At 34.7% G+C, this 25,342-nt stretch overlaps 2 protein-coding genes across 4 annotated transcripts; one reads left to right on the top strand and one right to left on the bottom strand.

The window, feature by feature from the left end:
• The first annotated feature begins 851 nt into the window (after positions 1-851).
• LOC128019432 (uncharacterized) lies at positions 852-8,912 on the top strand. Of its 3 annotated transcripts, XR_008185151.1 has the most exons (4): positions 852-1,078; positions 5,646-6,577; positions 7,525-7,691; positions 7,863-8,912. XR_008185151.1 is itself a non-coding variant. In XM_052605420.1 (3 exons), the coding sequence occupies exons 2-3, from the start codon at positions 5,661-5,663 to the stop codon at positions 7,577-7,579; spliced, it is 972 nt and encodes a 323-aa protein (XP_052461380.1). In that variant the 5' UTR covers positions 852-1,078; positions 5,646-5,660; the 3' UTR covers positions 7,580-8,912. The 3 variants fall into 3 exon arrangements, 2 of the variants coding, with proteins under 2 accessions (XP_052461380.1, XP_052461379.1); XM_052605420.1 differs by having other exon boundaries at positions 7,525-8,912; XM_052605419.1 differs by lacking the exon at positions 852-1,078 and having other exon boundaries at positions 5,459-6,577.
• A 252-nt stretch (positions 8,913-9,164) lies between these two features.
• On the bottom strand, positions 9,165-20,772 carry LOC128019436 (sentrin-specific protease 3-like). Its single transcript, XM_052605424.1, has 15 exons — positions 20,746-20,772; positions 18,148-18,179; positions 17,842-17,963; positions 17,476-17,508; positions 17,197-17,286; positions 16,998-17,069; positions 15,794-15,882; positions 15,373-15,475; positions 15,078-15,183; positions 14,727-14,779; positions 11,688-11,757; positions 11,214-11,273; positions 11,037-11,096; positions 9,918-10,111; positions 9,165-9,296 (listed from the first exon to the last, which is right to left on the bottom strand). The coding sequence occupies exons 2-14, from the start codon at positions 18,152-18,154 to the stop codon at positions 10,068-10,070; spliced, it is 909 nt and encodes a 302-aa protein (XP_052461384.1). The 5' UTR covers positions 18,155-18,179; positions 20,746-20,772; the 3' UTR covers positions 9,165-9,296; positions 9,918-10,067.
• Between the last annotated feature and the right edge of the window lie 4,570 nt (positions 20,773-25,342).

Raw genomic sequence — 25,342 nt, 5'->3', positions numbered from 1 at the left:
TCCTTTCTCTTTCACTCTCTCTATTCTCTCTGAGGGATTAGGAGTCCACAGCTTTTTACTTTCAGTTCCATCACTATTGAAACGCTCTTCTGTCTGCTGGTGCACTGGCTCTGTGTATTCACATTGTTCCAGTGTGATGGCTGTTTATTCCAACACTCTGAAAGAAACAATTAATTATTTAGAATAATGTTGCTTTGCTGAACCTTTTATTTTGTTCTATTAAATTGTTACTTTCAACATTTAAAAATAAATGGCACTGATAATGATATATTCTAGTATGAAGTAACTCTAAACTGTAAATACTGTCACCGATAAAGATAGTTGTTAGTGTCTAATCTAATCTAATATAATATAATATAATATAATATAATATAATATAATATAATATAATATAATATAATATAATATCAACTAAGCACCATTATTACATTTAATTAATAATTTTTTTATTTTTTATTTTTTTATTTAAAACGTTTCTCATACTCAATAAAACTGAAACACAGCAAAGCAAAAATACAGTAAAATGGTAATATTGTAAAATATTCCAATTTAAAATAACTATTTTCTATTTTAATTTATTTAAAAGTGTAATTTTCTCTAGAGCAAAGCTGTACTACATTTTCAGCAGGTATTTCTCCAGTCTTCAGTGTCACATGATCCTTCAGAAATGATTATAATATGCTAAATTGCTGTTCAAATAAAATTATTATCAATTAAAAAAAAGTTGTGCTGCTTAATATTTTTGTGGAAATTAAGATACTTTTTGTATACTCTTTGATGAATATGAAGTTTTCACTAATTTAATGAATTAATGTGTTTATTTACTTATTTTTACTATCAGACCCCATACGCACGTCCTGATTTTGCCAAGTCCTCGTTGTCCTGAGACCAATATTTTTTTATGATGACCCTGGGACAACAACTGCCTCAGCCAATCAAAGTTTATGACGTCATCACTATGTGCGCAGTGCAGAGTCCGCCAAAATAACAGTAACGCCCCTCTTACAAATTCAAAGAAAAGAAAAACTGTCCTGCATCTGCAACCACCGTGATACCAGAGAAGATAGCAAGTAAAAAGGTAAGACCACAACTTTTTAATTTCTCATATAAATTTATATCAGTATATTAATGATAGTACAATTCATATTTCTTTTTAGATTATTTTTACCACCGAAGTTTTAACGTTAGTTTGCATTGGAAAGTTAGCCTAAATAAAACAGTCTGATAAATGTTGTTTTTACATTTATTTCATTTTTTATATTGTGCCAAACTATAAAAAGGCTGCGATTAAATAGTGGCCGTATTGCGATCTTATTTTCTGCCGGTTTAGCACTCGGACTGCCGCCACCACAAATTTTCTTAATATTTCTGTCGTTAACATGTAAAGTTACTTCACTGTGCCATTGTCCATTTCCGTTTCGTTGCGTCCAGTAGCATTCAAAGACAAACGTCCGAAATGCGGAACAAAACAGCGCTAGTTTGCTCGCCGCACGGACCATTCAGCTCGGTCCACCATCAGACAGTACTGCAATTCGCTGCGAGATCCAGGTAGAAGCGATTTATTACTGATCTATTACTGTAATAATCCGTGATCACTGATTTATTCTGTTACATATGAATATGATGACCTCAAGTCATTACTGATTTATTCTGTTACATATGAATATGATGACCTCAAGTCATTACTGATTTATTCTGTCACATATGAATATGATGACCTCAAGTCATTACTGATTTATTCTGTTACATATGAATATGATGACCTCAAGTCATCACTGATTTATTCTGTTACATATGAATATGATGACCTCAAGTCATCACTGATTTATTCTGTCACATATGAATATGATGACCTCAAGTCATCACTGATTTATTCTGTCACATATGAATATGATGACCTCAAGTCATCACTGATTTATTCTGTCACATATGAATATGATGACCTCAAGTCATCACTGATTTATTGTTACATATGAATATGATGACCTCAAGTCATCACTGATTTATTCTGTCACATATGAATATGATGACCTCAAGTCATTACTGATTTATTCTGTCACATATGAATATGATGACCTCAAGTCATCACTGATTTATTGTTACATATGAATATGATGACCTCAAGTCATTACTGATTTATTCTGTCACATATGAATATGATGACCTCAAGTCATCACTGATTTATTCTGTCACATATGAATATGAATATCTCAAGTCATCACTGATTTTTTGTTACATATGAATATGATGACGTCAAGTCATTACTGATTTATTCTGTCACATATGAATATGATGACCTCAAGTCATCACTGATTTATTCTGTCACATATGAATATGATGACCTCAAGTCATCACTGATTTATTCTGTCACATATGAATATGATGACCTCAAGTCATCACTGATTTATTCTGTCACATATGAATATGATGACCTCAAGTCATCACTGATTTATTCTGTCACATATGAATATGATGACCTCAAGTCATCACTGATTTATTCTGTCACATATGAATATGAATATCTCAAGTCATCACTGATTTTTTGTTACATATGAATATGATGACCTCAAGTCATTACTGATTTATTCTGTCACATATGAATATGATGACCTCAAGTCATCACTGATTTATTGTTACATATGAATATGATGACCTCAAGTCATTACTGATTTATTCTGTTACATATGAATATGATGACCTCAAGTCATCACTGATTTATTCTGTTACATATGAATATGATGACCTCAAGTCATCACTGATTTATTCTGTCACATATGAATATGATGACCTCAAGTCATCACTGATTTATTCTGTTACATATGAATATGATGACCTCAAGTCATCACTGATTTATTCTGTTACATATGAATATGATGACCTCAAGTCATCACTGATTTATTCTGTCACATATGAATATGATGACCTCAAGTCATCACTGATTTATTCTGTCACATATGAATATGATGACCTCAAGTCATCACTGATTTATTCTGTCACATATGAATATGATGACCTCAAGTCATCACTGATTTATTGTTACATATGAATATGATGACCTCAAGTCATCACTGATTTATTCTGTCACATATGAATATGAATATCTCAAGTCATCACTGATTTTTTGTTACATATGAATATGATGACGTCAAGTCATTACTGATTTATTCTGTCACATATGAATATGATGACCTCAAGTCATCACTGATTTATTCTGTCACATATGAATATGATGACCTCAAGTCATCACTGATTTATTCTGTCACATATGAATATGATGACCTCAAGTCATTACTGATTTATTCTGTTACATATGAATATGATGACCTCAAGTCATCACTGATTTATTCTGTTACATATGAATATGATGACCTCAAGTCATCACTGATTTATTCTGTCACATATGAATATGATGACCTCAAGTCATCACTGATTTATTCTGTCACATATGAATATGATGACCTCAAGTCATCACTGATTTATTCTGTCACATATGAATATGATGACCTCAAGTCATCACTGATTTATTGTTACATATGAATATGATGACCTCAAGTCATCACTGATTTATTCTGTCACATATGAATATGATGACCTCAAGTCATTACTGATTTATTCTGTCACATATGAATATGATGACCTCAAGTCATCACTGATTTATTGTTACATATGAATATGATGACCTCAAGTCATTACTGATTTATTCTGTCACATATGAATATGATGACCTCAAGTCATCACTGATTTATTCTGTCACATATGAATATGAATATCTCAAGTCATCACTGATTTTTTGTTACATATGAATATGATGACGTCAAGTCATTACTGATTTATTCTGTCACATATGAATATGATGACCTCAAGTCATCACTGATTTATTCTGTCACATATGAATATGATGACCTCAAGTCATCACTGATTTATTCTGTCACATATGAATATGATGACCTCAAGTCATCACTGATTTATTCTGTCACATATGAATATGATGACCTCAAGTCATCACTGATTTATTCTGTCACATATGAATATGATGACCTCAAGTCATCACTGATTTATTCTGTCACATATGAATATGAATATCTCAAGTCATCACTGATTTTTTGTTACATATGAATATGATGACCTCAAGTCATTACTGATTTATTCTGTCACATATGAATATGATGACCTCAAGTCATCACTGATTTATTGTTACATATGAATATGATGACCTCAAGTCAGCACTGATTTATTCTGTCACATATGAATATGATGACCTCAAGTCATCACTGATTTATTCTGTCACATATGAATATGATGACCTCAAGTCATTACTGATTTATTGTTACATATGAATATGATGACCTCAAGTCAGCACTGATTTATTCTGTCACATATGAATATGAATATCTCAAGTCATCACTGATTTTTTGTTACATATGAATATGATGACCTCAAGTCATTACTGATTTATTCTGTCACATATGAATATGAATATCTCAAGTCATCACTGATTTTTTGTTACATATGAATATGATGACCTCAAGTCATTACTGATTTATTCTGTCACATATGAATATGAATATCTCAAGTCATCACTGATTTTTTGTTACATATGAATATGATGACGTCAAGTCATTACTGATTTATTCTGTCACATATGAATATGATGACCTCAAGTCATTACTGATTTATTCTGTCACATATGAATATGATGACCTCAAGTCATCACTGATTTATTGTTACATATGAATATGATGACCTCAAGTCATCACTGATTTTTGTTACATATGAATATGATGACCTCAAGTCATCACTGATTTATTGTTACATATGAATATGATGACCTCAAGTCATCACTGATTTATTCTGTCACATATGAATATGATGACCTCAAGTCATTACTGATTTATTCTGTCACATATGAATATGAATATCTCAAGTCATCACTGATTTTTTGTTACATATGAATATGATGACCTCAAGTCATTACTGATTTATTCTGTCACATATGAATATGAATATCTCAAGTCATCACTGATTTTTTGTTACATATGAATATGATGACGTCAAGTCATTACTGATTTATTCTGTCACATATGAATATGATGACCTCAAGTCATCACTGATTTATTCTGTCACATATGAATATGAATATCTCAAGTCATCACTGATTTTTTGTTACATATGAATATGATGACGTCAAGTCATTACTGATTTATTCTGTCACATATGAATATGATGACCTCAAGTCAGCACTGATTTATTCTGTCATATATGAATATGATGACCTCAAGTCATCACTGATTTTTGTTACATATGAATATGATGACCTCAAGTCATCACTGATTTATTGTTACATATGAATATGATGACCTCAAGTCATCACTGATTTATTCTGTTACATATGAATATGATGACCTCAAGTCATTACTGATTAATTCTGTCACATATGAATATGATGACCTCAAGTCATCACTGATTTATTGTTACATATGAATATGACCTAAAGTCATCATATGAATGCTAATGTATTATTACGGTTTTAAATCTGTTTAGAAGAAGTTACAGTAAGCATTGCATTGTTTTCTTGAGATTATCATGGATTTTAACTTGACATTATTGATGTTTAGTCTAATTGTTCGGGTCCCTTTGCTTTTTAGATTTCGACATCAGAGATGGAGGAATTCATAAAAACAACGGTCTACAAAGAGGAGCGCTTTAAAGGAAACAAAAAAGAGACTGATATAACAGTCCATGTTTTAGAAAAGGATTTAGATGCCTGTGCATTTATACAGCAAAGACTCACTACCATAAACACCTCCAAAGATGCCAACTTCAGGACTGTGAATTCTGCAAGTTTGCAAAATCAAAAAAATGGATATTTCTTGTTTTCATGCAAACGGTCTGGAGCATGCACGCAACAAAGTCAACGTGCCAAAGGATGCAAGGCCTATGTTTCCTTTAAAAAGAGGACAGACTGGCTCAACAAACTGGTTATAGTCGAAAGGCTTTACACCATTCATTCAGGACATGACCCATCAAGTTCTTCTGAGGGCCACTTAGAAAACATTAGTCAAGAGCTAGTCAAGCATATTCAGGATTTAATATCTCTTGTTGTTAAACCAGACACAATTCTCCTAAAATCACATGAGTGGTCAAAAGAACAAGGACATACTGATCTCAACAACCGAGCTTATTTTGTTACCCCAAAAGATATTGAAAATATTCGCACATGTATGATGCGAAAAAATCAGCAACACAAAGATGATGCCACTAGTACCTCACGCCTTCTGGAGGGCCCTTTTAAAGACTATGTTATTTTTTATCAGCCTTATAGTCCTCAAACAGATCTTGTCATAGTTCTGCAAACACTGTCCATGAGAGACAACCTTCAAGAATATGGAAGAGATATTGTTTTTATGGATGCGACACATGGTGTCAACCAGTACGGTTTTCCTTTATTTACATTACTTGTCAGGGACAGTCATGGTCATGGAATCCCTGTTACCTATATCATCTTGGGGAATGAAAAGCAAGAGACACTTCATTTGGCACTGGAAGAACTGAAACCAACATTTCCTGTACCTCCGAGGTAAATACAAACAGAAATGAATAAATTAAATTAAAATGTTTAATATAGTTTTTTTAATATATACAATAAATGTTTCAATACTGTTTTGGGTATACTCAGTTTCTTAAAGGGTCAGTTCAACCAAAGATCACCTGAATGAGTACATAGCAACTGCAATTAATGTACCATATTTAATCTAGTGCACAGCAAAGTGTATCCTCTGCACAGGATGTCTAAAAACACATGGCTATATGTATTACACAGATTGTGTAATTAGGAGTCAAGCACCGATTTTGAGTCTATGGTCGCCCATAGAACTGCTTGTGGGAAAGTTATGAAATTTGCCACACTGATAGAGGACAGTTTCACCATTAACTGCAGTAAATGTCTCCAAACTTTACAGTGCCACCACATGTACAAATTCATGTTTATGCTAAATATAAATTCTTAACAAAATTATTTTTTTCCCTGATTCCTTGGCTCAGTACAATTCAGTTGGTGCCATCATGTAATTGTGCAATTATCTATGTCCTTTTCCATAAAATAAAATTTTTCCCGGTAATTTTTCCCACCCAAAAAAAAACAACAACTAATCTTCCCTTAAATGGTTGCTCCAATTTTCTAGAAAATCAAATCAGATAATCTTCAGACTATGCTGGTAAAAAAAAAGTTATCAGAAGCTTTTTGATAAACCCAACGATTCTTGAATAATATGCAAAAAAATTCGAAGAAGGGCATGCAAACTTGGACTCAAGGCTATATTTCTGCAATGGTTTAGCATATTTAGACCAAACTTGCTACTTGGTAGATGTTACAGTACAAATTGGTTTGGTTAGTAACTTCTAAAGATGGTAAACAACAAAGTATAAAACATAAGGCATATATATATATATATATACACTTGGGTATAGGTCTGCAGTTCTTATACTAATAACGTCAAACATGATTTTCCTTGTCCATTTTTACAGGAACATGAATTTAATAAGAAATCTGAGATGTTTCACTGCCAGTTTAAGAACTTAAAAGATGTCTGCAAGTACTTCAGGAACCACTGGGAGACAATTGGTCATCTGTGGTCTAACTTCGGAAGATGTTATAAGCATGGAGACTCTGACACAAACAATCTAATAGAACGGTATTTATAATTTTTATGCATGTTTACTGCATTATGTATTTTTGGACTTGCTAGTGTATTTTGGAAGCTAGTGTAGTGTTTTGAGTATTTATTAATTTGTTCAAAAGTGTACATTGTAATAATTCCAACCTGTTGCTGCACTTCATTCTGATCAAATTTTCCCCCTTATAGTTTCTTCCACCGTTTAAAATACCAATTCCTCTGTGGCATCCGCAATCGTAGATTGGATCATTTGATTGCTGTGCTGCTGAACAAGACTGACAAGTACTTCAATATAATACAGGATTTGCAGTCTGTTGGGAGGGTCAGTAACCCTTTGAAATGCAAAATGGAAGAAATAAAGCAATCTGCTGAGAGGATGCTAGAGAATGGATGGGCCATGAAAATTACCATAGCTTCAAAAGAAACATATGTATACAATGTTCCATCTGAGAATAATCCACATATAGTTTACTGTGTGTGTCCTGCAGAACAGTTCTGCAGTTGTGAAGCTGGTAAAAGGGCACATACGTGTAAGCATCTCTTTTTATTAAGTCTTCTCACTTGCTGTGGTCCTGAGAATTTTCCAGACATGGACACACAACTGCAGGCCCATGCCAATAACTTGATTCGAACAAATAAGTATAGCATTACTGCAAAGCCTCAAAAAACAATAGAGGTTGAAAGCTTATTTGGAAGAGCAGCATCAAAACCGTGTATTGTGACAAGTATATGTGACTGCTGTACTTTCTCATACCATAAAAAATGTGCTTGTCTACTGCTTGCGAAGGGACTTTTGAATGAGGTGATTGAGACAAAATCAAGAAGTTCTATGAACAATTCAGTAGAGCCGATACAAAATGAAATTGAGAATGAAAGTGCATATGAAGATATGCGTCGTACAACTATCAGGAAACTGGAAAGCGTACTGAAGATTCTACAGACATGGGAGAGAATTCCAGAGGATATTGCCCATAAAGTGAATGAACTAGAAGTGCAAACAAAAGAAGAAAGTATGAACATTAATGGATTTGGGAGACTTTGTGATGCAGACATGTCACGTAAAATACATCTACTGTTTGCAACAAGAAAAAGAAAGACAGACAGAGAAACAAACTCAAAAACAAGGACATCTGTCACATCAAGTTTTCCTGTTAAGTCAAGAAGAAAACGCAGAGCAAACAGTGGGCCAAAAAAGTAATTCAAATAAAGTTTAAAAGAAATGTTTTATTCAAGTGCATATTTTTGCCATTTTTATCAAACTTTGTATTTGTTATCTAATACATCTCTGTTACCTTCAGTAATCCAATATATATTTACTATAAAACTGACCACAAAAATAAAACTTTGTATTTTGTATTTGTCTAGAATGAAATAAAAATCAAATTATGATCAAGTAATCTGAACTTTCCTGTTTTTATTTACAAATCTGAACTGATTTGTATGATGTGACTTCCACATTAGTATATGTGTGCCCCTTATGGGTGCTGAGTTTTTTTCATACAGTCCTCTAAAAAGGAAAAGAAAAAATCAGCTGCTGTAGGTCCAAAGCGGTGAGTGGCCAAATCCAGCTCTGATTCAGGGCCAAGGTTTTGCACATTAAGCTTCATTTGTTCAATGGTCCTCCTGCAAAACAATATTTAAATGTACATGTTACTTGAGCTGCTATCATCAGTTTTTTGTTATAAATCACAAAAGACATTACATTTTTTGCTCTAGTTGATTAACTGACTTCTTGATACAGGGACTAGTTGACAGGCTAAAAAGGTTTGTACAATGGTAATGTAAGAATAAAATGCACATTAGGCCAGTTAATTTTAACAAACAACTAAAACATCTACAAAAAGTGCTATTTTTTCACTGTGTGCTAATAAAAACTTAAATTCAGTAAGATTTTAATGCCAAAAGAGGGTTTGCGCTAAACCCTTAGTAAATATGGCCCTTAAAACCAAGGAACTTTTGCCATTGGTCGTACATTAAAACAACATTCAAGATGCCCAATCCTTAAAATGTATTTAAATGTTCAGCAAAGCAGACATAAGTTTAAAAATCATTATTTTTCAAAAAGGATGTCAGGCTGAATACAATAAATAATTCTTATTTCTTTGGGAAAATAAATACTGATATACAGTGTCACATCTTAACTCACTCCTGGATGTTTTCCTCATAGCCAATAAATAAAGGTGCAGCCACCAATATATTATAAGACATGATACCAAGAAAGAGAGCTTACACAGACATACTTACAGTGTTGCTGGGATGTCCTCTTCAGGTATCCCAGAAAGTATTTGGTCTTTTGGCACATGTTTGGTCAGTGCCATTCCAAACCCCTTGGCAAGGTCTTCCGCCTCTCCCTCTGTTAAAGTGCTGAATATCGTCACCTTTGTCTTTGCCTTTTTAGGCTGCTGCAGCACATTGGGTGGAACATCTTTTTTGCCAACCTATGCATAAACAAGTACAGTGTCACAGATGCAAAGCATGTGAGCAGAGAGCTTTCTAAATATCACTCATGTATTCTATAAATAGCCATAAGAGGCAATGTGGCAAACTGTGTATGATTTGTGACCACTAATAATCCAAGATGATGCACCTTGCGTTTAAAAAACAGTGATATTTATGCTTCTTATTAACTTGCAGCCCTTAAACTATTTTATTTGGCCACTACATCTTATAACTACTTTTGTGCTTTTATACGTAAATGTAGGCAATACAAACCCTTATTAACGCTCTGAACATGTTTGTGGACATGTTTTCTCCTTTGACTCTTCTCTTCAGCTCATCTTCATCTACCTGGTAGGTCTTTCCTTGTGCTGTTAGCCTTCCTAAAACTTTATACACTTTCTTTTCTTTTTCCTGCACTCCCTCGTGTTCCCTATGTCTTTCTCCATTGTGCTTATGCCTCTCTTCCTCCTTGCTTTCCTCCATCTCTTCCTCGCTGCAACAGGCCACAGGTTTACCTATGGCCTCCAACATGGATATAACTTTCTCTTCTGTTCAAAAATATGTCAGAATATGTGTGATTACTAGCTAACAACACCTGTTTCTAAACAAACAATACTTGTGTCTAACACAAACAAACTAAACTCAGACACTCCTTTTCTGACATGATTTCTGATATGAAAAATGACAAATATCGACTGATATATCGGTTGACCACTAGAGAAAATTACAACAAACAGACCATATATGAGAACTAGGGCCTTGTTTTGGCCTGCAAATGTGCATAGTGTTTACACTGACTCATCGAATATGAATTGAAAACTAATTTGGAAAATGGCTATCCCAGGTGAAGTGACTGTAATAGTGCAAATGAGGTTTAGCCAAAGTTCAGTTAGGTCAGTCAAATGCAAGAATTAGAAAAGTTACCCTGTTGTAGTGCAGAGCCTTCATCAGATCCAGAGGTCTCAACTAACACGTCTGGGTCAGCTGTGTTAAACAGAATACATAAATGTGAGAGATAATCTAAATGATACTTCATAACAACTGGTGCAAGAGATCCAACCAGTCAATAACAAAAAAGTCATTAATATAATATATAATTACCTGAGTGTGCTGCAGTATCTGATGCAGGCAAAGAGATTTGGGCCAATGGGTTGCTGTCTTCTGTATAGAAAGTTATACACAAAATTTTGTGACATCACCTACAACAAATGTGCTTATGACTAGTGCATAAAAACATCACTACAGTCATAAAGAAAACAAGATGAGTGCAAAACCTTTTTGGTGTTTAATGTTACTGGAATGAGTAAGTGAGCAAGCCTATGTGAATAAAAAATACTAATTGCATTTTTGCGTTACATTTTCATTTGTTGAGATAAAAGAGCCATGCAGTAGAGTTCACTTCTGTTATGACATTACTTCTTAGATTTACTCATTAAACAGACAATCAAACCACATTTGCCACTTGTTAGGGAACCATGTATACCCTCATTGTATGTGCATTGATAACAGGACAAAGGAGATTGCTTAATGTACCGTATGTGCATGCGTGATGAGACAATTCAAATACAGTTTTACCTTGACATATGTAGCACATGGGTGTGGCTGCACACAGTACATGCAGCACTGCCCCACAGGTACATGCCATCTGTTAAAACAAAATACAGTGAAATCACATATACAATAGGGATGTGAACCTCATGTATACAAGTCTCATATATATATATAAGGCTGCTAAAATAGATTATTTTAACAATCTGTTGATAAGGTTTTAATACAGTAAATGCTTAAAAAAATTATATTCTATACATTGACCCAAATTACCCAGTCAATACACTTAACTCAACCCACTGATCATCTGACTTTAAACTTTCATACAGTGTGAATCCATATGCATACAGTAAATACACATTTAATTCATAAATAATGGAAAGTAATAGTATTAAATGAGCAAGAAATATGTCAAGGGTCCAATTTTCGGAAGGCGAGCTTGTGAAAGGGTTATGTGTAATATACAGTCAGGTCCATAAATATTGGGACATAGACACAATTTTAATCTTTGTAATGAAACAAAGATGTGCTTTAACTGCAGACTTTCAGCTTTAATTTGAGGGTATTTACATCCAAATCAGGTGAACGGTGTAGGAATTACAACAGTTTGTATATGTACATCCCACTTTTTAAGGGACCAAACGTAATGGGACAGATTAACAATCATAAATCAAACTTTCATTTTTTAATACTTGGTTGCAAATCCTTTGCAGTCAATTACAGCCTGAAGTCTGGAGATCAATTAGACATCAGCGTACGCTGGGTTTCATCCCCGGTGATGCTCTGCCAGGCCTCTACTGCAACTGTCTTCAGTTCCTGCTTGTTCTTGGGGCATTTTCCCTTCAGTTTTGTCTTCAGCAAGTGAAATGCATGCTCAATCGGATTTAGGTCAGGTGATTGACTTGGCCATTGCATAACATTCCACTTCTTTCCCTTAAAAATCTCTTAAATACGTAAATACCCTAAAATTAAAGCTGAAAGTCTGCAGTTAAAGCACATCTTGTTTGTTTCATTTCAAATCCATTGTGGTGGTGTATAGAGCCAAAAAGATTAGAATTGTGTCGATGTCCCAATATTTATGGACCTGACTGTACTTATTTACAGCACAGCTACCAGAAGCATATTATGATTTTTTTATTCAACTTACATCAGCAGAAATACGGAACCTTAACTTAAAAATGTATTTGCCTGATTTTCGTAAAGTTTGATATATATGTGTCCTAGTGCCATAAGAGAGACTATTTAAAGCTATCCCACATAACTGTGCAAAACTACAGCTTTGATGAGTTCAATTCAGTTAATCGAGGTAATGAAGGTATAAATGGCAAACAAATGTAGCAAAGTTATAAGTAGATTTGTGGCCCTAAAACGACAGCAAAAATATAAAAAAAATAAATAACTTATATATACAGTATTGTTCAAAATAATAGCAGTACAATGTGACTAACCAGAATAATCAAGGTTTTTAGTATATTTTTTATTGCTACGTGGCAAACAAGTTACCAGTAGGTTCAGTAGATTGTCAGAAAACAAACAAGACCCAGCATTCATGATATGCACGCTCTTAAGGCTGTGCAATTGGGCAATTAGTTGAAAGGGGTGTGTTCAAAAAAATAGCAGTGTCTACCTTTGACTGTACAAACTCAAAACTATTTTGTACAAACATTTTTTTTTTCTGGGATTTAGCAATCCTGTGAATCACTAAACTAATATTTAGTTGTATGACCACAGTTTTTTAAAACTGCTTGACATCTGTGTGGCATGGAGTCAACCAACTTGTGGCACCTCTCAGCTGTTATTCCACTCCATGATTCTTTAACAACATTCCACAATTCATTCACATTTCTTGGTTTTGCTTCAGAAACAGCATTTTTGATATCACCCCACAAGTTCTCAATTGGATTAAGGTCTGGAGATTGGGCTGGCCACTCCATAACATTAATTTTGTTGGTTTGGAACCAAGACTTTGCCCGTTTACTAGTGTGTTTTGGGTCATTGTCTTGTTGAAACAACCATTTCAAGGGCATGTCCTCTTCAGCATAGGGCAACATGACCTCTTCAAGTATTTTAACATATGCAAACTGATCCATGATCCCTGGTATGCGATAAATAGGCCCAACACCATAGTAGGAGAAACATGCCCATATCATGATGCTTGCACCTCCATGCTTCACTGTCTTCACTGTGTACTGTGGCTTGAATTCAGAGTTTGGGGGTCGTCTCACAAACTGCCTGTGGCCCTTGGACCCAAAAAGAACAATTTTACTCTCATCAGTCCACAAAATGTTCCTCCATTTCTCTTTAGGCCAGTTGATGTGTTCTTTGGCAAATTGTAACCTCTTCTGCACATGCCTTTTTTTTAACAGAGGGACTTTGCGGGGGATTCTTGAAAATAGATTAGCTTCACACAGACGTCTTCTAACTGTCACAGTACTTACAGGTAACTCCAGACTGTCTTTGATCATCCTGGAGGTGATCATTGGCTGAGCCTTTGCCATTCTGGTTATTCTTCTATCCATTTTGATGGTTGTCTTCCGTTTTCTTCCACGTCTCTCTGGTTTTGCTCTCCATTTTAAGGCATTGGAGATCATTTTAGCTGAACAGCCTATCATTTTTTGCACCTCTTTATAGGTTTTCCCCTCTCTAATCAACTTTTTAATCAAAGTACGCTGTTCTTCTGAACAATGTCTTGAACGACCCATTTTCCTCAGCTTTCAAATGCATGTTCAACAAGTGTTGACTTCATCCTTAAATAGGGGCCACCTGATTCACACCTGTTTCTTCACAAAATTGATGACCTCAGTGATTGAATGCCACACTGCTATTTTTTTTAACACACCCCTTTCAACTAATTCAACTAATTGCCCAATTGCACAGCCTTAAGAGCGTGCATATCATGAATGCTGGGTCTCATTTGTTTTCTGAGAATCTACTGAACCTACTGGTAACTTGTTTGCCACGTAGCAATAAAAAAATATACGAAAAACCTTGATTATTCTGGTTAGTCACATTGTACTGCTATTATTTTGAACAATACTGTACATATACATACATAAATGCACTTACTTTCTTTCTTCCTGAAATATTTTTGGCACAAATTCCACATTTTTTGGTTCGATCTGTAAACATATACAAAAAAAAGTGTTTATTAATTTTTTTTTTTTTTTTTTTCTTGCTTGCATATGCACTTTGGTTTATAGATTTTTATTTATTTATTTTGATTGAATAAATATACATTTACTTATTCAACAGTGGCCTGTTACTTTACTTATTTGACTTACCATGGAGGATCTGATTACCCAGTATCCTTCAACAACAGTTTTAAATGAGCAATAAATATGGCAAGGGGCCAAATCTCAGAACTTTTAAATGTATAATAATACCCATTTAAAACATTTCCATCAATAAGGCACATACCTAAAGATTCAAACAAAAGTGAGGACAGGCGCATTCTTTCCTGTTGTATTACAGGGCACTGGAAGGAGGTTATAAAGCCACCAGCCTTCAGAAATTCAGTGGCAAACTTAAAGGAAGACAAACATTTTTTAAAGAATAAAAATAAGATAGAGAGAAACCTATCTGTCACTACAGAATCTGACAATTATTGGCACTTTAATAAAACCATGTACAAAGGAAGATTATGTATGATAATAAGTTTAAATTTAATTTGTTTAAAAAACATGCATGCAATGATCTACGCTTGATAACTTACTGCAAGTGTGTGGATACCACATGACACTGAATCGGTTTGCAAATTATGTTTTGTGGTTTTGAGGTCCCACTCTCCTTTTACTCCCCTTGAGGCTGCAAATGCACTGTAATCAACAAAATCACAATTGCCACTAGCATACAATTCCAACAATTAATTTCAAAATAAACATTTTGTCATAATCTACTCTTTTTTGTGTGTCCTAATAACAAACTTAAGATACAGTGAGGAGTACTTGTGCTAGGCACGGGAACTAATTGTGCAACAGTGGGACTGTATACTGGATACTATGAGAGTTGTGGTTGTGAGGCATTTTATTAGAAATCGGGTCAGCTGGAAAATTAATTATAGTACTAGCAGGTACTGCCATTTTAGATAAATTGGCACTTAAAGTAGACTTTTAAACAAAACAATGAATACTTACGACCAGTGCTGAGCAATTGCTTGGCATTGCCACTCTGTCTCTCCAAGTGAGTTAAAGTAGGTGATGCACCTTCTGTCAACATTGCAATGCTAAAACAGAAATATATGAAGTTATAATAACCATAAGACAATTAATGCAATACCATTCACTCTGCCTTATGGCAAAACATGTAGTCCTGACATGCTCAAAGTGCCATGCTCCAACAACTCACACCAGCAGGAAATTGCACCAGTTTATATGATCCTAACACCTAAGAGCAGAGGTCTCCAAAGGAACCACTTTCCTGCAAAGATTAGCTCTAACATACAATAAAACTCACAAGAACCAGGCGCATTCTTTCTTGTTGTATTACAGGGCACTGGAAGGAGGTAATGAAGCCACCAGCCCTCTGAAATTCAGTGGCAAACCAAAGAATGACAAACATTTTATAGCCCCCATATAGGATCTCTCATTTGAATAGATATGATATAGACATTTGATATAGATAACATGAAATAATGCACCTGGTTCTTGTGAGTTTAATTGTATGTTGGAGCATGGAACTTTGAGCATTTCAGGACTACATGTTTGGACAATTAAATACACAAGAACCTGCTAATTAAGGTCTCACTAGGCATACAAGAAAATTTTAATCAGGTGTGTTGGTAAACTCAGCAGGTAAGTGACCCTCCCAGACCAATTGAAGACCCTGCCTTAAGAGTTTGAAGCCAAGGGGGGCTAAACTGACCTAGTAATTTTTATTACCAGGAACATTTAAGGGGAACAAAAGGATTAATGTGTGGTGTAGCTTATAATAATATGAAACATTTTATTCATAATTTGAACATGTAATAATATATATTAGTTTTTTTTTTTTTGTTGAAAGTTTAGAAATGTCAGGGTTTCCCGCAGCATTTGTGAGCTCAGAGCTGCTGTTACTGGAGCCGTTACCGGTGAAACTTCTACCTCTCCTGCTATTAAAGCGTGTCCTGTTGGCAGAAAATGAATTTGCGGAGTGCCGCCACGAATAGAGTGTAAGGCTGTGGGAAACACTGAATATACCTGAACTATGTTGCACATTATGTCTATGCTCTATACTAGCAGAGGTAGACATATCTATTAAAATAAGTGATCCTATATGGGGGCTATATGTCTTTTTTTTTAGGCAAGAATAAAATAGAATCCACATGCGAAAATGTTTTATCCTCAAAAAGGTTTGACTCACAAAAAAGCTCCAATGATTGCCATTCTCGAGATACACTCCAAACACCTCTGTTGCCCTTTCCAAAATGTTGTTCTGTTGATTTAGAGAAGTGCATGTGACAATCATCTACAGAATCAGGATGCTTTGATTAGCCTAGAAGCTATTCATTAATATAATACCTAAAAAAGAATAAATAAATAAATAAATAACAGTGATATACCTTGAGAAAATAGTGGCTCTTTGCCCTTTTAGATCCATCCAGTATTTTCGTGAGGGCCTGACAATTGATATGTACAACACCTGGGCGATCCTGTTTTAAGGCAAAACAAAATATTGTTTTCCATTTCAACAGAGTTGAATATATTAACGTTACAAATCAAGCTTAACTGTACAGTTTTAAAATTATATTCGTATGTGTATCATTAATTTCTATTTTATTATTAATATTATCATTATTTAGGTGTACTCTTCAAGATATTGCTGATAAAATTTCACTTACCTTGCTAAGGATATCACATATGGAATTCATGACCTGAATATTTCAAGGACAAATGTGAGATTTAAAATAAATAAGTAAAAAAAATAACTGCTCTATTTTTTTGTCACACAGAAATGTTGTGAATCATTTATATCACTAGTCCTTTTTCATACTCTTTAACTATGTAGAAAAAAAACCTAACCCGGCAAGCAAATACATTTTGTAAAAAAATATTTAGTTAAAAATATACAGAACTCCAGTGGACGAGTAGAACAGAAAACATGTTTGAAGGCTAAATTCTAGAAGTAGGCCATGGTGGCTTGTTTTGGTGGTAGGAAATACGTGACAGAAAATAAGTGTAAGAATTTATAACGGATAATAATTTACCTCGTCAGAAACTTGCTCATCCCTCATTAAAGTGTTCAAACTGTTCACTTGAATGTCATATGGCCCCACACTTCCTAATGTGAATATTGGGCTCTTGTTTTGGAGACACCTTAATGCCTTATCTACGCAGATGAATAATAATTAATAAATGACACATTTTGCAACCACACTAATTTTCATTAACAATAAATATGGGAAATGCAGATCTGAATACATTGTAAAGGTATTTTTATAACAACATGCTGTAAAATAAGTTGCTTATCATGTAGGTTATGGAGAAGCAATCCCCCTTAAGTGAAATCATACCTTCCATTGTGTGCTCTTGGTCACTTGGTGCCCTTTAAATACAGAAGTAACAGACAGTTTTTAATGATAGATCTTATCTCATTATATTGTATAGGTCAGTATATAATCATGAGGAAAAGTTTTTTTGAGCAAACTGTAATATCTTAGATCCATCTGGAATTTTGGATTACAAGATGTTACAGTGAACTGAAAGTTGAAATACATTTAAAGCTGCAGTAGGGAACTTTTGACGCTCTAGCGGTTAATAAACAGAACTGCTTGCGTCGTGCGGAAGAACATTGTAGCTGGAGCTACTTCTCTCTGTTTATGTCTATGAAGAATCACAAAGGTACTGGGTTACTCCGCCGCGGTACCCCCGAAGCAGTCTAAAATAAATCAGTAATGACTTGAGGTCATCATATTCATATGTAACAGAATAAATCAGTAATGACTTGAGGTCATCATATTCATATGTAACAATAAATCAGTAATGACTTGAGGTCATCATATTCATATGTGACAGAATAAATCAGTAATGACTTGAGGTCATCATATTCATATGTAACAATAAATCAGTGATGACTTGAGGTCATCATATTCATATGTGACAGAATAAATCAGTAATGACTTGAGGTCATCATATTCATATGTAACAATAAATCAGTGATGACTTGAGGTCATCATATTCATATGTAACAGAATAAATCAGTAATGACTTGAGGTCATCATATTCATATGTGACAGAATAAATCAGTAATGACTTGAGGTCATCATATTCATATGTAACAGAATAAATCAGTAATGACTTGAGGTCATCATATTCATATTTAACAATAAATCAGTAATGACTTGAGGTCATCATATTCATATGTAACAATAAATCAGTGATGACTTGAGGTCATCATATTCATATGTAACAGAATAAATCAGTAATGACTTGAGGTCATCATATTCATATGTGACAGAATAAATCAGTGATGACTTGAGGTCATCATATTCATATGTGACAGAATAAATCAGTAATGACTTGAGGTCATCATATTCATATGTAACAATAAATCAGTGATGACTTGAGGTCATCATATTCATATGTAACAATAAATCAGTGATGACTTGAGGTCATCATATTCATATGTAACAGAATAAATCAGTAATGACTTGAGGTCATCATATTCATATGTGACAGAATAAATCAGTAATGACTTGAGGTCATCATATTCATATGTGACAGAATAAATCAGTGATGACTTGAGGTCATCATATTCATATGTAACAGAATAAATCAGTAATGACTTGAGGTCATCATATTCATATGTGACAGAATAAATCAGTGATGACTTGAGGTCATCATATTCATATGTAACAGAATAAATCAGTAATGACTTGAGGTCATCATATTCATATGTAACAGAATAAATGAGTGATGACTTGAGATATTCATATTCATATGTGACAGAATAAATCAGTGATGACTTGAGGTCATCATATTCATATGTAACAATAAATCAGTGATGACTTGAGGTCATCATATTCATATGTAACAATAAATCAGTGATGACTTGAGGTCATCATATTCATATGTAACAGAAAAAATCAGTGATGACTTGAGGTCATCATATTCATATGTAACAATAAATCAGTGATGACTTGAGGTCATCATATTCATATGTAACAATAAATCAGTGATGACTTGAGGTCATCATATTCATATGTAACAGAATAAATCAGTAATGACTTGAGGTCATCATATTCATATGTAACAGAATAAATGAGTGATGACTTGAGATATTCATATTCATATGTGACAGAATAAATCAGTGATGACTTGAGGTCATCATATTCATATGTAACAATAAATCAGTGATGACTTGAGGTCATCATATTCATATGTAACAATAAATCAGTGATGACTTGAGGTCATCATATTCATATGTAACAATAAATCAGTGATGACTTGAGGTCATCATATTCATATGTAACAATAAATCAGTGATGACTTGAGGTCATCATATTCATATGTGACAGAATAAATCAGTGATGACTTGAGGTCATCATATTCATATGTGACAGAATAAATCAGTGATGACTTGAGGTCATCATATTCATATGTAACAATAAATCAGTGATGACTTGAGGTCATCATATTCATATGTAACAATAAATCAGTAATGACTTGAGGTCATCATATTCATATGTGACAGAATAAATCAGTAATGATGACTTGAGGTCATCATATTCATATGTAACAATAAATCAGTGATGACTTGAGGTCATCATATTCATATGTAACAGAATAAATCAGTAATGACTTGAGGTCATCATATTCATATGTGACAGAATAAATCAGTGATGACTTGAGGTCATCATATTCATATGTAACAGAATAAATCAGTGATGACTTAAGGTCATCATATTCATATGTAACAGAATAAATCAGTGATGACTTGAGGTCATCATATTCATATGTGACAGAATAAATCAGTGATGACTTGAGGTCATCATATTCATATGTAACAGAATAAATCAGTAATGACTTGAGGTCATCATATTCATATGTAACAGAATAAATCAGTGATCACGGATTATTACAGTAATAGATCAGTAATAAATCGCTTCTACCTGGATCTCGCAGCGAATTGCAGTACTGTCTGATGGTGGACCGAGCTGAATGGTCCGTGCGGCGAGCAAACTAGCGCTGTTTTGTTCCGCATTTCGGACGTTTGTCTTTGAATGCTACTGGACGCAACGAAACGGAAATGGACAATGGCACAGTGAAGTAACTTTACATGTTAACGGCAGTCCGAGCGCTAAACCGGCAGAAAATAAGATCGCAATACGGCCACTATTTAATCGCAGCCTTTTTATAGTTTGGGACAAAATAAAAAAAATGAAATAAATGTAAAAACAACATTTATCAGACTGTTTTATTTAGGCTAACTTTCCAATGCAAACTAACGTTAAAACTTCGGTGGTAAAAATAATCTAAAAAGAAATATGAATTGTACTATCATTAATATACTAATATAAATTTATACGAGAAATTAAAAAGTTGTGGTCTTACCTTTTTACTTGCTATCTTCTCTGGTATCACGGTGCTTGCAGATACAGGACAGTTTTTCTTTTCTTTGAATTTGTAAGAGGGGCGTTACTGTTATTTTGGCGGACTCTGCAATGCGCACATAGTGATGACGTCATAAACTTTGATTGGCTGAGGCAGTTGTTGTCCCAGGGTCATCATAAAAAAATATTGGTCTCAGGACAACGAGGACTTGGTAAAATCAGGACGTGCGACCCCGCACATACATACATACATACATACATACATATATATATATATATATATATATATGTGTGTGTGTGTGTGTGTATGAATGTATTTTTTCCTTAAAAATATTCTCATCTAATTATGAGGGAAATGTGCTTTACTTCATATATCATGTATTTTGGAATTGAAATGTTATGACCAACGAGCATCTAAAAATATAACTATTTCTATAGTATATTTAGAAATATACTATATATGTTTTATAATATGTAACATTTGATTATTTTGTCACATGATTGAGACAGAATCTATGTATACAGCAAATAGGGTCACAATAGTCATACTTTACGTTTTCATACTGTCTATTTGGGTTAAAAAGTTGTATCCAGCACCTTGCACTACTGTGGCCAGTCCGTGGTGATGTACTGGAGGTAGACAGTCTGACCTTGGGAGGCTTACTATGAGCACACAGGGGGAGCAATTCTTTGATATGCACAATCAAAGACCTCCCACGTCCGCTGCTGTGAGGAAGGTTACTTTTGTAGTTGTTGTTGTTTTCTATAATACTCTGTATAAAAGCAGTTGACCATGACTTTCTTACCAGCTTTCTGTTTGTGAAGGTCAGCAAGGAGGTTTTAATTAGCTGGTAAAGTAACAGCGGAACTCACCTGGGGTTTCTCTCTCAGGAAACGGGTGAAAACATCAAACATGAAACCTGTCCGCAAAGCTTGCACTGTCTGTAAATGAATAAAGGTTCATTCCAGTTTTCTGTGAAAATTGAAATAACCTCACATTCATGTAGACAGTAACTTTGTATTCAGTTGTCACTTTATGTGCATTCTTCTGGTTTTTCTGCAATACTGGTTATGCCCCCTGTTTTGACCCTAGAACAGCTTGAAATGGAAACATTCCTTACAGATTCTGACCTTTTGTGTCATTCCATTGCTGCAGATTTATCAGCTAGTGTACATTATCAAACTTTGAATTTACTGTTCCACCACATACCAAATGTGTTCTATGGCAGTTTTTTATAATTTTTTAGGTGAAAATACCCATGCATACTGTGTGAGAAAAAGAGCAATAGCCTTATATAAGGTATATATATATATATATATATATATATATATATATATATATATATATATAAAACGTTGAAATTTGTTGGTAATGACGGAACTTGGGATCATAGTTGGCTATCGATGCTTTTGGGAAATGTAACCCTGAACAGCTAACAACACACCATGTCCCGTATTCTGACTCTACCATCTCCAGAACAGAAATCAAAATTCCTCTAATGAGACCTTTTCCCAGTCTTATGCTCCCCAGTTTTGGTTACTGTGCCCACCGTGATTATTTCACATACTTCACTTCCTGTTAGCTTAAGCAGTCTACCCTTTCTCCTTTGACCCCTCTTATTAACGAGCCGCTTTTGGCAACAAAACTGCAGCATTGGAAGGTGTTTTTTCACACTATAACTCTGGAGACGGTTGTGTGTGAAAATCCCAGGAGATCAGCAGTTTTTCAGATACTCAAACCTCCTCGTCTGGCACCTGAAGTACACTCATTCTGCAGCCTCCATTTGGATGTTTGCTTTGAATAAAACTGAACCTTCATGTCCAAAACCTGGCAGTATAGTGAGGCTGGAAGACAATAGATGCCTGGTTGATCTTTAAAGGTAACATAAACGTATCAGTCCTACAACCTTGTGCAATTTTGCCAGTTAGTAGAAAACATAAAAATGGCATCCAAAGGAGCAATGCATACATTTCTATCAAGAGATAAGAATTGTAGTCAAAAGATCTGCAAGATCGATTTCTATTCATTGCTTTAGACCATTAGGCATGTCATCATATCAGTGTATGTTTAAGTTTCAGATACAGATGTTTTTTGCATTAGGTTCCCGTCATATGATTGCATAATGAGACATTTGAACAAGGTTATCAGATGTAATGAAGTACCCACTAAGTGTAGATTGTTATAAATGGCATGGATAAATTTCCAGTTCTGATCGAAAGTATAAACTGAATCAGAGAGTGAGTCTTTTTGAACCCTATAACAACCCAATGACATAATCCGCCCCCCCCCCCCCCAAAAAAAACAGATTCACTCAGAGAAAAGCAAAGGCTGAAGTCACTGTTTATTGACTTGAGCTTGCTGCCTGTCAGCAATGTCTACATACAAAAAAAGGCCAGACCTACACACACACACAATCAAATGTACTAAATTCAAAATATGACGAACTCTTGAATTCCGCTGTGTAACAGTGTTGAGAGATTGTTAAAGGGATATTTAATCCAAAATTTAAAATGAATTTACTGAGCTTCATGATGTCCTGTACGTTTGTGTTGGTTGCTCTTTTAGAAGGAATATCAGTGAATACGGACTGGAGCTTACAAGTTTTAAAAGCATGCAAAAGCAACAAAGTATCCTAAATGTGGTCCACATGGCTTGTGTGCTATATTATAGCTCTTCAGAAGCTGAATGATAGCCTTATGATTTTTGTGAGAGACAGGCTAAATGTATTTATTTATTACTTTTTGGTCAACTAAACCAAACAGCCTCTTTAAGAAGGAATAAGAAATACTCTGATTTTAAAATGAATTTGAGCCCAGTGCTGCATTAGAGACCATTCAAAAAGAGCGTGAGAGTGCTACGGATCACTGTATGGATTTAGAATGGCGGGAATTAAAAAAAGGAACTTTAAACCTGACAGCATAAAGACATACAGTATTGTTCAAAATAATAGCAGTACAATGTGATTAACCAGAATAATCAAGGTTTTTCGTATATTTTTTTATTGCTACGTGGCAAACAAGTTACCAGTAGGTTCAGTAGATTCTCAGAAAACAAATGAGACCCAGCATTCATGATATGCACGCTCTTAAGGCTGTGCAATTGGGCAATTAGTTGAATTAGTTGAAAGGGGTGTGTTCAAAAAAATAGCAGTGTGGCATTCAATCACTGAGGTCATCAATTTTGTGAAGAAACAGGTGTGAATCAGGTGGCCCCTATTTAAGGATGAAGCCAACACTTGTTGAACATGCATTTGAAAGCTGAGGAAAATGGGTCGTTCAAGACATTGTTCAGAAGAACAGCGTACTTTGATTAAAAAGTTGATTAGAGAGGGAAAAACCTATAAAGAGGTGCAAAAAATGATAGGCTGTTCAGCTAAAATGATCTCCAATGCCTTAAAATGGAGAGCAAAACCAGAGAGACGTGGAAGAAAACGGAAGACAACCATCAAAATGGATAGAAGAATAACCAGAATGGCAAAGGCTCAGCCAATGATCACCTCCAGGATGATCAAAGACAGTCTGGAGTTACCTGTAAGTACTGTGACAGTTAGAAGACGTCTGTGTGAAGCTAATCTATTTTCAAGAATCCCCCGCAAAGTCCCTCTGTTAAAAAAAAGGCATGTGCAGAAGAGGTTACAATTTGCCAAAGAACACATCAACTGGCCTAAAGAGAAATGGAGGAACATTTTGTGGACTGATGAGAGTAAAATTGTTCTTTTTGGGTCCAAGGGCCACAGGCAGTTTGTGAGACGACCCCCAAACTCTGAATTCAAGCCACAGTACACAGTGAAGACAGTGAAGCATGGAGGTGCAAGCATCATGATATGTGCATGTTTCTCCTACTATGGTGTTGGGCCTATTTATCGCATACCAGGGATCATGGATCAGTTTGCATATGTTAAAATACTTGAAGAGGTCATGTTGCCCTATGCTGAAGAGGACATGCCCTTGAAATGGTTGTTTCAACAAGACAGTGACCCAAAACACACTAGTAAACGGGCAAAGTCTTGGTTCCAAACCAACAAAATTAATGTTATGGAGTGGCCAGCCCAATCTCCAGACCTTAATCCAATTGAGAACTTGTGGGGTGATATCAAAAATGCTGTTTCTGAAGCAAAACCAAGAAATGTGAATGAATTGTGGAATGTTGTTAAAG

The sequence above is a fragment of the Carassius gibelio genome, chromosome A9 (assembly GCF_023724105.1).
Source record: "Carassius gibelio isolate Cgi1373 ecotype wild population from Czech Republic chromosome A9, carGib1.2-hapl.c, whole genome shotgun sequence".
NCBI lineage: Eukaryota > Metazoa > Chordata > Actinopteri > Cypriniformes > Cyprinidae > Carassius > Carassius gibelio.
This window is presented reverse-complemented; position numbering and strand designations above follow the sequence as displayed.

What these genes read in the sequence shown, in the direction of transcription:
- LOC128019436 (XM_052605424.1), bottom strand. An exon ending in GTGGTATCCACACACTTGCA is followed by an intron (nt 15,184 to 15,372) that starts GTAAGTTATCAA and finishes TCTTCCTTTAAG; the next exon opens with TTTGCCACTGAATTTCTGAA. An exon ending in AGATACTGCAGCACACTCAG is followed by an intron (nt 11,097 to 11,213) that starts GTAATTATATAT and finishes TGTTTAACACAG; the next exon opens with CTGACCCAGACGTGTTAGTT.
- LOC128019432 (XM_052605419.1), top strand. Translation starts at nt 7,552, where the DNA reads ATGTTTCACTGCCAGTTTAAGAACTTAAAAGATGTCTGCAAGTACTTC. An exon ending in ACAAACAATCTAATAGAACG is followed by an intron (nt 7,692 to 7,862) that starts GTATTTATAATT and finishes TCCCCCTTATAG; the next exon opens with TTTCTTCCACCGTTTAAAAT.